This window comes from Pipra filicauda, unplaced genomic scaffold (genome assembly GCF_003945595.2).
Source record: "Pipra filicauda isolate LSUMZ 115617 unplaced genomic scaffold, ASM394559v2 scaffold977_size42451_pilon, whole genome shotgun sequence".
In the NCBI taxonomy this organism is placed as follows: Eukaryota; Metazoa; Chordata; class Aves; order Passeriformes; family Pipridae; genus Pipra; species Pipra filicauda.
In genome coordinates, this window is record NW_024105172.1 from 9,816 (window position 1) to 23,325 (window position 13,510).

Below are 13,510 nucleotides of genomic sequence, written 5' to 3' on the forward strand. Positions count from 1 at the left end.
TTGGAGCCTGCAGTTCCCAGCAGGAATCTCGGTCACCTCTGGCCCCTCAGAAGGAACCAGGGCTTTGTGTCCCAGCAGGTCACTCCTGGCTTTGGTCTTCCTTCATTCCCATGGGAGCTGGGACAAGGAGTCACCTGCAGGGGCCTGTTTTGGGCCCACTGAAGTGGGGCAGGAGGAATCCCAGCCCATGGGGGTTGTGGAGGGAGCTGAGTGTCCTTCTGGCCCCAGGTCTGCAGAGCCACAAGGAGACACCTCTGTTGACTCAGCTGAGTCCCTTCCCTCAGTGCAGGTGAAGGAGATCCCTCCTGGGCACTGTCTGGGTTTCCTGTCTAATGATGGGACATGAAAAGGGGACTCTTGGACTTAACTCTGTGTCTGCTTGGAGAAATGACCCTGCTGAAAGAAGTGTCTGTGCCCAGCTGAGAGAAGGAACATCATTATTTCCTTCAGCTGTGTGCCAGCAGGTTCCCCTGGAGCCCCAGGGACAGCTGGAGGGAGCCCAGAGGGGCAGAGAAAGGGCTGCCTGGGGCTGTTGCTGTGCTGCTGAGTTGGGCCGGGCTCCTGGCACACAGGGAGCTCCTGGCAAGCAAGAAGAGCTTCAAAGAGACAGCTCTGCTGGTGAGCAGCTCCTCTGCACAGCCCAGCTGGGCTGAGGGCACTGCCTGCAGTATCCAGGGCACAGGAGAGAAGGCAGAGAGATGAGAGGCAGCCTGGGCTGGAAGGTGACTGAGCTCTCACTACGGGAGAAACCTTCCCAGGATTTGAAGGAAGAATTCTCTGGCTGTAGGAAAGTTCAACTTGCCTTCCTGGAGGGATCTCCTAAAGCTGGCACGTCCCACAGCTTCCAGGATCTTTCAGCAGGACTCTCCCAGTTGCTGCAGTGCAGGGGAAGTGGCCATATGGCAGAGCAGGGCAGGAGCTGCAGGCAGCAAGGGCAGAGAGGAGAAGGGAGCAGGAGGTTCAAGGGATCCTGGGGTGGGAGGACAGGGCAGAGCTGCTCAGGGGAGGTACCTTGCCAGCCCTTTGCCACAGTCAGGAGCTGTCAGGATGGCTCTGCTGGATTTGCTGGGGTGCAGCAGGAGAAGCTGCTGCAGAGCAGGACTTGCTGCTGCCCCATCAGAGGCCCAGGGCCAGAAGGTTCCCTGTGCCAGGGCTGGCTGTGGGGTGGGAAGGTGGGGGTGCAGCCAGGGGTGCCCAGGGCTGTGGGGCAGAGCAGGGTCCTGCCCCCAGGGCTCTGTGTGCTGGGGCAGGGACTCTGCTGCCTGCCAGGGTCAGCTCTCAGCCTGGCCAAGGAGCTGCCACGGGGCTGGGGGAGAAGGGCTGTGGGGAAGGAACAACTCCTGGGAGGGCAGAGCAGGGCAGAGTCCTTCTGATCTCCAAAGTGGGCTGCAGGGATGAGGGCTGGTCACAACTTCGGATCAAAGCAGGAAATTTCCCAGAAGGTATTTGCAGGAGGCACAGACAGACAGGAGGTACCTTCAAGAGAATGAACCAGTTCTTTCAGTGTTATACTCTGGGTTGTCTGGGTGCTGACTGTGACAGAGAAATGAATCTGTGAGCACAGGAGGAGACACTGAAACTTGAACTCTGTTAGATTAGAGGGATTGAACCTGAGAGTGTCAGACATCAAAACTGTCTTACAGACAGCATCAGTGTCACTTTTTCAGCCTCCTCAGGGTTGCTCTGACATTGCCATCAGAGCCTGCCCAGGCAGAGATGCCCCTGGGCAGTGCCCTGTGCTGCTGGGAGGGCTCTGCAGTGCAGAGCTGAGCCCCCAGGGCTGGGATGGGCTCTGGCAGCACTGCCAGGGCTCAGCCCTGGGCCCAGGGAAGCAGCTGCTGGCAGGGACAGCTCCAGGCAGCAGAGCCCTGGGCAGGGAGTCCCCAAGGTCTGGGGGAGGGGGTGTTCAGGCAGCTCTGGGGGCCCTTCCCTGCAGCTCTGCTGGGCACTGTGTACTGGGTCATAGAAATGAGGATTCCTGCAGTGGAAAAGAACCTTCCTCAGGTGTGATGGTAAAAATAGAAAAACACAGGTACAATTATTCTAACTTCAGACTAAGCTTCTGCTCTGCAGCCCCAGCTCTTCTGAGTCATGGGTGTAGAGATGGAACTTTTTTATTCAAGGTCTTTTACATCTGATATTCCTTGTGTGTGAGAGCGTTGTACCAAAAAATTCCATGTCCCACTGCAGCAGAGCAAAACTGACTCCTTGGCAGTGCATTTGGTGACATTTGACACATTGATTTCTTTTAGAAATGGAGTTGCTTTTTCACAGAGGTCTGTCTTAACTGTTCCCTGTCCTTTCCTTTTTTGAACAGACCCTGTCCTAAGAAAAAGCAAATGTCCAACAGCAGCTCCCTCACCCAGTTCCTCCTCCTGGCATTCGCAGACAGGCGGGAGCTGCAGCTCCTGCACTTCTGGCTCTTCCTGGCCATCTCCCTGGCTGCCCTCCTGGCCAACGGCCTCATCCTCAGCGCCGTAGCCTGGGACCACCACCTGCACACCCCCATGGGCTTCTTCCTGCTCAACCTCTCCCTCACAGACCTGGGCTGCATCTGCACCACTGTCCCCAAAGCCATGCACAATTCCCTCTGGAACACCACAACCATCTCCTACATGGGATGTGCTGCACAGGTCTTTTTCTTTTGTTCTTCATCTCAGCAGAGTTTTCCTCCTCACCATCATGTGCTACGACCGCTACGTTGCCATCTGCAAACCCCTGCACTACGGGACCCTCCTGGGCAGCAGAGCTTGTGCCCACATGGCAGCAGCTGCCTGGGCCACTGGGTTTCTCAATGCTCTGCTGCACACATCCAGTACATTTTCCCTGCCCCTGTGCCAGGGCAATGCCCTGGGCCAGTTCTTCTGTGAAATCCCACACATCCTCAAGCTCTCCTGCTCACACTCAGGCTACCTCAGGGAACTTGGGCTTCTTATGGTCAGTGGCTGTTTAGTGTTCAGTTGTTTTGTTTTCATTGTTTTCTCCTATGTTCAGATCTTCAGGGCTGTGCTGAGGATCCCCTCTCAGCAGGGACGGCACAAAACCTTTTCCACCTGCCTCCCTCACCTGGCCGTGGTCTCAGTCTTTGTCAGCACTGGTATTTTTTCTCAGCTGAAACCTCCCTCCATCTCCTCCCCATCTCTGGACCTGGTGGTGTCAGTTCTGTACTCAGTGGTTCCTCCATCACTGAACCCCCTCATCTACAGCCTCAGGAACCAGGAGCACAAGGATGCCATAAGGAAAATGATGACTGGATGTTTTTCAGGAGCAACAACCTGCCTCTTTTCTTCTGCAGAACACTCATTGTGCAACCCTTTACTGGCCCAGCCTGCTTTCTAAAGCTTTTGAGAGTGGTGGTGTTGGGGATTTGTTACATTTTTTTTTTTAATCTTTTGATGTCGTTAACACAGAAATTTATTCTTCATCTCATACCTAATTCACGCTCTACCTCTTTGTTTTGACCCACAATTGTGTAAATGAGGGATCATTCTCTCTGTGCATTTAAACAAAATAAAAGTTCCCTTGCCTTCTTTGTCAGACATTCTGTCTTTGTCACTCTGTACATGAGGAATCACAATCTCTGAGTAAAATGAAGGACTTGAATTCTTTTTCTTTGAATGCAGATTCTCCCTCCAACAACTTCCCTGAAGCTGGAGGGCAGTGCCTGTGTGCAGAGGAGAAGGGGTAAAGAGTCCTGGTACAGGAGCACTGCCAGGGAGCAGCAGCTCTTGGCCTTTTCAGAGATGCTCTTTTCCCACTGCCTCCCTCTCCTTTCTGCTCCTTGCCCAAGGCCTGAGTGCTCTGGCAGCTCAGACCCTGCTGTGTGTCAGTCCTGTGACCATGGGCAGGGACAGGCCCTGGGCACTGCTGGCACAGAGCTGGGCTCCTTAACATCATTTCCATCATGAAAGGGGATCCCCCTGGGCAGTTCCTGAAGACTTTGTTCTTTTTGAAAGGTTGGTGTAAAGAACAAGGCCAAGGAATAGACTCTGCAAAGTCTCATTGCTTTGCTTGTTTCCCCATTCAGTCCCTGCAGTGAGAGAAGCGACTCACTGGGGTACTTGAGGGACTGAGGGCTGGTTCAGATGTTCTGGGCTGGTGGCCAGTGGCAAATGGTCTCCAAGTCACCTGCCTGGGGCTCTGCAGCTTGTGAGGGCTCTGATGGAGGTGAGGACTTGTCTGTAGGAACTCAGGAAGTGCAGGAGAGCACAGAGGATCTGCAGGGACAGCCCGTCCCATCCAGTCAGCAGGGAATGGAGCCCTGGAGCAGAATCCTGCCCAGGGTGGAGTTACCAAAGATCAAGTCCTAAATCTGCCTGTGAACTGGTAAAGGAGAGTTCTGCAACCCCAGGGGACACAGTAGGAACAGAGAAAGGACTCTGGTGAGTGACTCGTCTCACCCACAGTGAACTCCCCTTGTGCCTCCCCAGCTCAGGGGGGGCTGTACCAGAGCCAGGGGTGGGCTTTCCAGGAGGGTGTCCTGAAGAACTCTCCAGCCCACAGGCTGCATGGAGTGGAGCCCTGCCCTGCCCTTTGTGCCATTGGAAACAGCCCATGGTCCTGCCCAGCCTTGTTCTTGGCTACTGAGCCTTCCAGGACTATGGCAGAGGGTGGAGAGGAGTGATCCCCATCCTGCTGGGTCTGCTCCCCACCCTGACCAGCATGGCCAGTGCAGGGTCAGCCCAGGGTGCCACAGCCCCTCCCTGTGCAGAGCAGCACCTCCAGCTCAGGGCCCTGCAGGGATCCCAGGCTGGGATCTGCAACTGGCCAAGGCAGCCTGGACACACTGACCTGGGCAAAGGGATGTCCCTGGAGAAGAGCAAGGCAGCATTTCTGGGCCTGCAGAGAGGAATCCCTGACACAGAGAAACCTCTTTCTGCAGCCCCCCCTGGGGACAGGCTGCTCTGTCCCCTGGCCAGAGCCATCCCAGAGCTTCCTGGGGTCTTGGCAAAAGCAGACATGGAACCAGTCTGCAAACAGGGTAGCAAGGAGGGCTGGCAGAGTTCCAGACTGCTCAGGCTCAGCAGGGAAGGCGATAGGGCAAGTCCTCCTGCAGCCATTGCCAGGCTATGGAAGGACAAGGCAGGGATTGCAGAACCTCTGTGGGAGGGAAAAGAAGGGGATGTTGTGTGCCCAGACTTCAGCAAGGCCCTTGACATGGTCTCCTGTGGTCTCCTTAGAGCCAGACTGGTGACAGCTGGACTGGACAAGTGAAACATGTGGTGGGTGGGAAGTTGAATGACTGATGAGGGTCAAAAGTCATGGCACAAATTCCTCTTGGCAGCAATTCCCAGGTGACATCCATCAGGGACCAGCCCTTGACCATTCCTATGGAACATCTTTATTATGTCTCTGGGTGATGGGATGAAATGCACTTTCCACTCCTTTGTGGATGATGCCAAGTTGCAGCGAGTCTGTGAGAAACCTCCTCTAGTTAATGGTGACTTGGACAAAAAATGTGGTCAAGATGACTGAGTGGGATAAACTTGTCCTGCCATCAAGTGCCCAGCAAGGTCCAGGACAATGAAGAAAAAACTCATGGGTCAGAGGAAAGGAAAATCAAAAGGAGGGAAAAAGACCAAACCCAACCAAACCAAACCCAAACAAACACAAAATGACAGAATATGCTGAGTTGGAAGGGACCCACAAGGATCATCCAGTCCAACCCAACTCTTCCATTGCCATCTGCCCCCACCCCAGCAGGCTCTGGAGCAAAGCACGGCTGAGGTCCAGCACAGCTCTGCTCTGACACAAAGAACCTGCAGTCAGGGACAGGAAGAGGACAAAGTCTTATTTGACCAGCCTGAGGAATAATGGGATGAAAGACCTCCTGTATTCCTGGGCACTTGAATGACCCTGTGGATCAGGTTTGGTAGCAGGGAGGGGGCTGCAGGTTTCCCTTAGGGAAGAGGAGATCAAGAGTTGACTCTGTGTCAGAGAGAGCCAGTTTCAGGTGGCTCCAAAATGGACCAGCCAGTGCCCAAAGCTGAGCCAAAAAGCAATTCCAGAGGCACCTCTGTGATCACCCTTTGGAGAAAGGATAAAATCCAGGGTGCTGTAACCCAGAGAGGAGTGAGAGAAATGGGGGAGAAACAACCCTGCAGGCACCAAGGGGAGTGGAGAAGAAGGAGGAGTGAGAGAGCCTTGGTGGGGACCTGGCAGCCAAAAGCCAACCCTCCAGCCCTGAGAGCCACAGCTGAGCCCAGCACAAAAGCTCCTTTAGGTCTGGAGGTTCTTTGCAGCAGCTTCTTAGCAGAGCTGCCAGCTGGGCCATCAAAGGGGATGCTCAGCTGGGTCTGAAACCTGTGGGATCCTTGTCAGCCTTGGCTCTGTAGGAGAGAACTATAGAATCCTAAATGGTTTGAATCAGATGGGACCTTTACAGGACATCTAGTCCAACCTCCCCACAATGAACAGGTTCACGTTCAACTAGATCAGGTTGCTCACAGCCCTTTCTAACCTGGCCTTGAATGTTTCCAAGGGTGGGGCATCTATGACCTCTCTGGGTAACCTGTGCCAGTGTTTCATCACCTTCAGTGTAAAAAATTTCTTCCTTATATCTAGTTCCAATCTGCTCTTTTTTAGTTGAAAACCATTATCACTTGTCTTATTACAACTAAGTTTGTCCCCATCCTTCTTATAGGTATGGTCTCAGGAGCTCCTGACAAGCCTTGATCAAACCAGCTGAGCAATGAAGAGCCCCTGGACTAGACCAGGGTGTGGTGAAGTGTCCCTGGACTGGACCAGGTGCTCCTGGATGATAAAGGTGGGAACAATCCAGAGTGGAACATCTGGGGAACACAGGATAATCAGTCATCCCATGAAAGCCTTGGAACATTCCCTGCCTGAATCACAGCCCAAATGGAACAGTTTGGATACAATTCCCAAATACTGTGGAAACTCCAGTCATTCCTGACACCAGGATGGAAATTCAGCAGATCACTAAAGCCAGTCACCTTGGGAGCCCACACCCAGCGGGGCTGAGGGAGGCCCTGGCAGCTCCCCAGCACCTCCCTCTCAGTGGGACACCTCTGGCAGCCTCTCCCAGCTCGGGAACCCTCCAGTTTGTGACACTCCAAAGACCCTCGCTGGTGCCCAGGACAATTCTGATCCTCCTCAACAAACACTGATCCAGCTGGGACCCTTGTCTGTTGGGAAACACAAAGGGATTTGCGGGAGTGTTTCCCTGACAACAAGGAGAATTTGGGAGAGGGACCTTTCCACAGCCAGCTCTTGATGTGTCCACACATCTCTGCCTGGGTGTGGGTGTGAATTGACTGTGGTGGGAATGTTGTTCTTGGGAATCTATAATTCAGTCACTGTTAAAATTGTAGTAAGTGCTATTAAATTGCTTGAAAACTGCTCAACTGGTCAATGATTAAGTGCTACTAATCTCTTTTCTCCCCTTTGTCTTTGGATCAAAATCCTTTCCGCCCTGACCCTCTTGCATCCCAAAGATCTGTGGAAATCATTCCTTTTCATCAAAAAATATATATTTTTTCGTGATGTCCACTTTAAAATCTTCCTCCTTAGCTAAATTACAAAACAACTCCAATTAGCTGTAGAAGTCTTGAAGACTTGAAGACAATTAAAGGAATGAAAATAATTTGGTTTTCAGTGTTTTAATGGGTCCCACAGTGTGTTTGGAGTTGCATCAGCTGTCAGTCCAAGATGGGCCATGTCAGAACTGGTGAGGTTGGGGGGTGAGGAGCAAGGTTGATCATCCAGGGTCAGTGTGGATCTCCTGAGGAGACACTCAGCATCAAGATCATTTGAAGAACACCTCTATCACCTCTTCTTTGAACTAAAAAATATCCATAATTGAATTAAAACAAAAAAAGTACAGACTTGGAAGACTTGTTTTGAAATTGCCTTGAAGACAATTAAAGGAAGACAAAGAGATCCTGAGGGATTTCTGGAATTTAATGAGCCCCACGGTGTGTTTGCAGCCCAGCCCATGATCCTGAGGTGCTGAGAGAAGATTGAAGCAGCTGCTGAAGAAGTCAGAAGCCAAACTCCAATTGCCTTGAAGCATTGCTGGGCCCCACTGAGGGCAGGCACTGCCAAAGCCTCCCCAGGGACTCCTTGGAGCAGCTCCTTGGAGGCCAGGAGTGCAGGCAGACAAAGGCTCTGGGCAGGCCCCTGCAATGCTGAGCAAAGCCTGCCTTGGTTTTGTGGAGCACAAAGGCCAAGGGCTGAGCCCCAGGCCCTGGCCCAGCAGATCCTGTCCCTCCCGGCTGGCTCAGGGCTGTTTGGGGGGCACTGGGATGGGAGGGGGAGGAACAACAAAGGCCCAAAACTGGGCAACCCCTGCCAGGCTCCTGAGGGAGGGGCGAGGCAGAACCCAAGGGCAGAACCTGCCAGGAAAGTGGCTTGTGGTGGCCTGAGTGGCAGAGGCAGCTGCCAGAGGCAAGGGGACAAAGGCCTGGGTGCCTTTGGGCCTTGCAGCCCTGCCAGAGCCCTTGGCCATCTCTCCTGCAGGCTGTCCTGCCCTGGCCCTGCTGCTGCTCTGGCCTTGCAGGCTGCACACACCCCTCCTGCTTTCCCACCCCCTCCCAGCAGCATTTCTAGACCCTCCCTGATGGCTCTGCACCAGCTCTGGCTGTTCCCTGGAACACAAAGCCATGGGCTGATCCTGACTCCCTCTGGGTGAGCTCTTGCACCACAAGAGTTCCCGTTGAGTGATATTTCATTTTCCTCACCTTCAGTCCCAATCTTCCATGCTACTCGTTGTGGAGATTTCATTCTATTTCCAATACAGAGAAAAGCTCCATCCTGTCAGATCTCCTCTAGACCCTCTCCTGTTCTTCCTCATTCCTCCAGAATGGGGAACCTCACAGACAGACAGACCAGTCCAGATGTGGTGACCCCAGGGCTGAGTCCAGGGGGGTGACAACTCCCTTGTCTGGGTGCCCACACTCCCCCTAAGGCAGCCCCATGTGCAGTTGGCCTTAAATCAAGGGGCCATTCTGATTCTTTGTAATGTCACGGAATCAAGTGGCACCGTGACACTGCAGGGCCTCACGGAACCAAAGGAATGCAGGGACACTGTGGAATCTCATGGAACCAAGGGCCCATTGTGACATGCAGGATGTCTTTGGAACAGAAGGAACTCTGAAACATCTCAGAACCAAGGGCCCACTGTGCCTCCCCAGAACTCCATGGAATCAAGCAGAGCTGCTGCCTCCCTGTTTCCATCTGTTTACAAAAGGGAGTTCGGGGGGGGGGGAGAGAGAGGAGGCAATTTCTCTCTCTGTTGATGCTTTGAACTGTTCTGTTGATATTGCTGGTTTTGCTGTTATATTTCTTGTCAGTGAACTGTTATTTTTGTCACTTATAACTCCTTGTATTTTGTCTCCCTGTAGTGGTGGGGAATAAAAGAGGAGTGAATTCATTTTATTGGAGTTCCCACCCCAAAATGTGTCTTTAAACCAGGACAGGTTGCCCAAGGGCTCCCTGAAATTTGGCATCATCCACAAAGGACTTAAAAATACATTTTGTCCCATTGTACAGAGAGATAAGAAAGATGTTCTATAGTGGTGTTCAAGGGCTGGTCACTGAGGGATTTCACCACGAAGTTGCTGCCAAGAGGACTTTGTACCATGGATTTTATTTGACACTCTTCATTCAGCCAACTTCCCACCCACCACATCTCCCACTTCTTCAGTCCAGCTCTCACCAATCTGTCTCTAGGAGAGCACAGGAGACCATGTCAAGGGCCTTGATAAAGTCTGGGCACAAAACATCCCCTTCTTTTCCCTCCCACAGGGGTTCTGCAATCCCTGCCTTGTCCTTCCCATGCCTGGGAATGGCTGCAGGAGGACTTGCCCTCTCCCCTTCCCTGCTGAGCCTGAGCAGTCTGGAACTCTGCCAACCCTCCTTGCTGCCCTGTTTGCAGACTGGTTCCATGTCTGCCTTTGCCAAGGCCCCAGGAAGCTCTGGGATGGCTCTGGCCTTTCCAAGGGTTTGGGAGAGGTCTCCCAGTGACACTGCCCAGCCTTCTCAATAGCCCTGACACCAAAACCTTTTCCATAGCCCACACTTCCAGAGGAGTGCCCAGGACACAACACAGGTTGTCCTGGTGGTTCTGGAGAATGAGAAGGGATTTCTTCCTCGAGGCCAACCCCTCCAATTGGATTTGAGTGCAGCTGAAAGGTTTCCTCAGCATTTTCCCCGGTGCCTCCCTGCCCTGAAGGTTTCTGGTCCTCAGGCTGGAGCTGAGGGGGTTGGGCAGGTGCCTGAGGAGGGGGTAGAACAAGGGCTGTGTCCAACTGTGCCAGGAGGGCTGTGCTGGGCAAGGATGAGGAGGCTGCAGAAAACAGTGGCACTGGGGAGGTGAGAGGAGCAGCTGGAGAGACCTTGTGCCTGCCCACGCTGGGCAGGAGCTGCCCCAGGATGGCAGCTCTGAAGCACTCACAGGATGTCCCTGTGAACAGGAGGGGAAGACTGGATCTGAAAATGGAACCTGGAAAGCAGAGAGCAGGAGTGTCATGGTGTCACTGCAGGAGAGTTCCAGCCCTGGAGCAAGGTGACAGAAGAAGTGACCCAGTCCATGCAGTGGCCTCAGAAGATGCCACAGCATCCTGGAGATGCTGAGGGAGCCCAGCTCTGCTTCAGAAGTTCCCAGGGCCTGTCCCTGCCTGTGCTCCAAGGGCTTCCACCCCCCAGGACTGTGGTCAGAGAGCACTCAGGCCTTACAGTGAGAAAGGGGCTCAGGAGGACAGTGTCGGAGTGGCAAGAGAGCAGCTCTGCAAAGACCAAGCACTGCTGCTCCCTGGCAGTGCTGCTGGTCTGGGATTATTGTCCCCTTCCTGTTTGCAAATACACCCTGTCCTGCAGTGTGCTGTCCTTTAGGAACATCTGAGAAGAAGAGTCTTGGACAAAGAAGGCACTGCAGAGTCGTTTATTTTTTTTAAATACCCAACAAGCACAGTTCATCATTTGTACAGTCTCTGTGTCAAAATCAAAAGGTGGACATAAAATTAGAAGGCAGGTGCCTAAGAATATTTAATTGCACAGAAAATTATTGCAAGAAGAACTTGATGACCTTCACGAAAAATCTGAACAGGAAGGCTGGTCCATTAAGGAATCCCATTCTGAATGCTACACACCAGAAAACCAGAACTTTATTGCTCCTGAAAAGCATCCAGCCATCATTTTTCTCAGGGCATCCTTGAGCTCCTGATTCCTCAGGCTGTAGATGAAGGGGTTCAGTGCTGGAGGCACCACCGAGTACAGAACTGATAGTGCCAGATCCAGGGATGGGGAGGAGTTGGAGGGGGGCTTCAGGTAGGCAAAGGCGCCAGTGCTGAAAAAGATTGAGACCACGGCCAGGTGAGGGAGGCACGTGGAAAAGGCTTTGTGCCGTCCCTGCTGAGAGGGGATCCTCAGCACAGCCCTGAAGATCTGCACATAGGAGAAAACAATGAAAATTAAGCAACCCAAAAAAGGAAAAGCACTAAAAGCAAGAAGCCCAATTTCCCTCAGGTATGTGCCTGAGCAGGAGAGCTTGAGAATCTTTGGAATTTCACAGAAGAACTGGCCCAGGGAATTGCCCTGGCACAGGGGCAGGGAAAATGTGTTGGCTGTGTGCAGCAGAGCATTGAGAAAGCCAGTGGCCCAGGCAGCTGCTGCCATGTGGGCACAAGCTCTGCTGCCCAGGAGGGTCCCGTAGTGCAGGGGTTTGCAGATGGCAACGTAGCGGTCGTAGCTCATGATGGTGAGGAGGGAAAACTCTGCTGACATGAAGAAGGCAAAGAAAAAGAGCTGTGCAGCACATCCCATGTAGGAGATGGTTGTGGTGTTATGGAGGGAATTGTGCATGGCTTTGGGGACAGTGGTGCAGATGCAGCCCAGGTCTGTGAGGGAGAGGTTGAGCAGGAAGAAGCCCATGGGGGTGTGCAGGTGGTGGTCGCAGGCTACGGCGCTGAGGATGAGGCCGTTGGCCAGGAGGGCAGCCAGGGAGATGGCCAGGAAGAGCCAGAAGTGCAGGAGCTGCAGCTCCCGCCTGTCTGCGAGTGCCAGGAGGAGGAACTGGGTGAGGGAGCTGCTGTTGGACATTTGCTTTTTCTTAGGACAGGGTCTGTTCAAAAAAGGAAAGGACGGGGAACAGTTAAGACAGACCTCTGTGAAAAAGCCAGTCCACTTTTAAAAGAAATTCATGTGTCAAATGTCACCAAATGCACTGCCAAGGAGTCAGTTTTGCTCTGCTCCAGGGGGACATGGAATTTTTTAGTAGAGCTCTCACACACACTAGGAATGTCAGATGTAAGAGACCTTGAATACAAAAGTTCCATCTCTACTGTAATGACTCAGAAGACGTGGGGTGCAGAGCAGAAGCTTAGTCTGAGCTTAGAATAATTGTACCTGTGTTTTCTATTTCTACCATCACACCTGGGAAAGTTCTTTTCCACTGCAGGAATCCTCATTTCTATGACCCAGTACACAGTGCCCAGCAGAGCTGCAGGGAAGGGCCCCCAGAGCTGCCTGAATGCCCCCTCCCCAAGGCCTTTGGGAGCTCTTGCCCCCCACTCCCTGCCCAGGGCTCTGCTGCCTGGAGCTGTCCCTGCCAGCAGCTGCTTCCATGGGCCCAGGGCTGAAAAAGTGACACTGATGCTGTCTATAAGACAGTTTTAATGTCTGACACTCTCAGGTTCAATCCCCTCTAATCTAACAGAGTTCAAGTTTCAGTGTCTCCTCCTGTGCTCACAGATTCATTTCTCTGTCACAGTCAGCACCCAGACAACCCAGAGTATAACACTGAAAGAACTGGTTCATTCTCTTTAAGGTACCTCCTGTCTGTCTGTGCCTCTTGCAAATACCTTCTGGGAAATTTCCTGCTTTGATCCGAAGTTGTGACCAGCCCTCATCCCTGGAGCCCACTTTGGAGATCAGAAGGACTCTGCCCTGCTCTGCCCTCCCAGGAGTTGTTCCTTCCCCACAGCCCTTCTCCCCCAGCCCCGTGGCAGCTCCTTGGCCGGGCTGAGAGCTGACCCTGGCAGGCAGCAGAGTCCCTGCCCCAGCACACAGAGCCCTGGGGGCAGGACCCTGCTCTGCCCCACAGCCCTGGGCACCCCTGGCTGCACCCCCACCTTCCCACCCCACAGCCAGCCCTGGCACAGGGAACCTTCTGGCCCTGGGCCTCTGAGGGGGCAGCAGCAAGTCCTGCTCTGCAGCAGCTTCTCCTGCTGCACCCCAGCAAATCCAGCAGAGCCATCCTGACAGCTCCTGCCACAGCTGCCATTTGGCAGCTGGGAGAGGCACTTGCAGGAACTCACCTGCACTGCTCTGCAGCCAGAGCCTGACCGTGGCAAAGGACTGGCAATGTTCCTGCCCTGAGCAGCTCTGCCCTGTCCTCCCACCCCAGGATCCCTTGAACCTCCTGCTCCCTTCTCCTCTCTGCCCTTGCTGCCTGCAGCTCCTGCCCTGCTCTGCCATATGGCCACTTCCCCTGCACTGCAGCAACTGGGAGAGTCCTGCTGAAAGATCCTAGAAGCTGTGGGATGTGCCA

The 13,510-nt window shown here is 53.4% G+C and overlaps 1 protein-coding gene across 1 annotated transcript; it reads right to left on the reverse strand.

The window, feature by feature from the left end:
* Positions 1-11,103: 11,103 nt before the first annotated feature.
* On the reverse strand, positions 11,104-12,060 carry LOC113998655 (olfactory receptor 14J1-like). Its single transcript, XM_027741609.2, has one exon. The coding sequence runs from the start codon at positions 12,058-12,060 to the stop codon at positions 11,104-11,106; it is 957 nt and encodes a 318-aa protein (XP_027597410.2).
* Between the last annotated feature and the right edge of the window lie 1,450 nt (positions 12,061-13,510).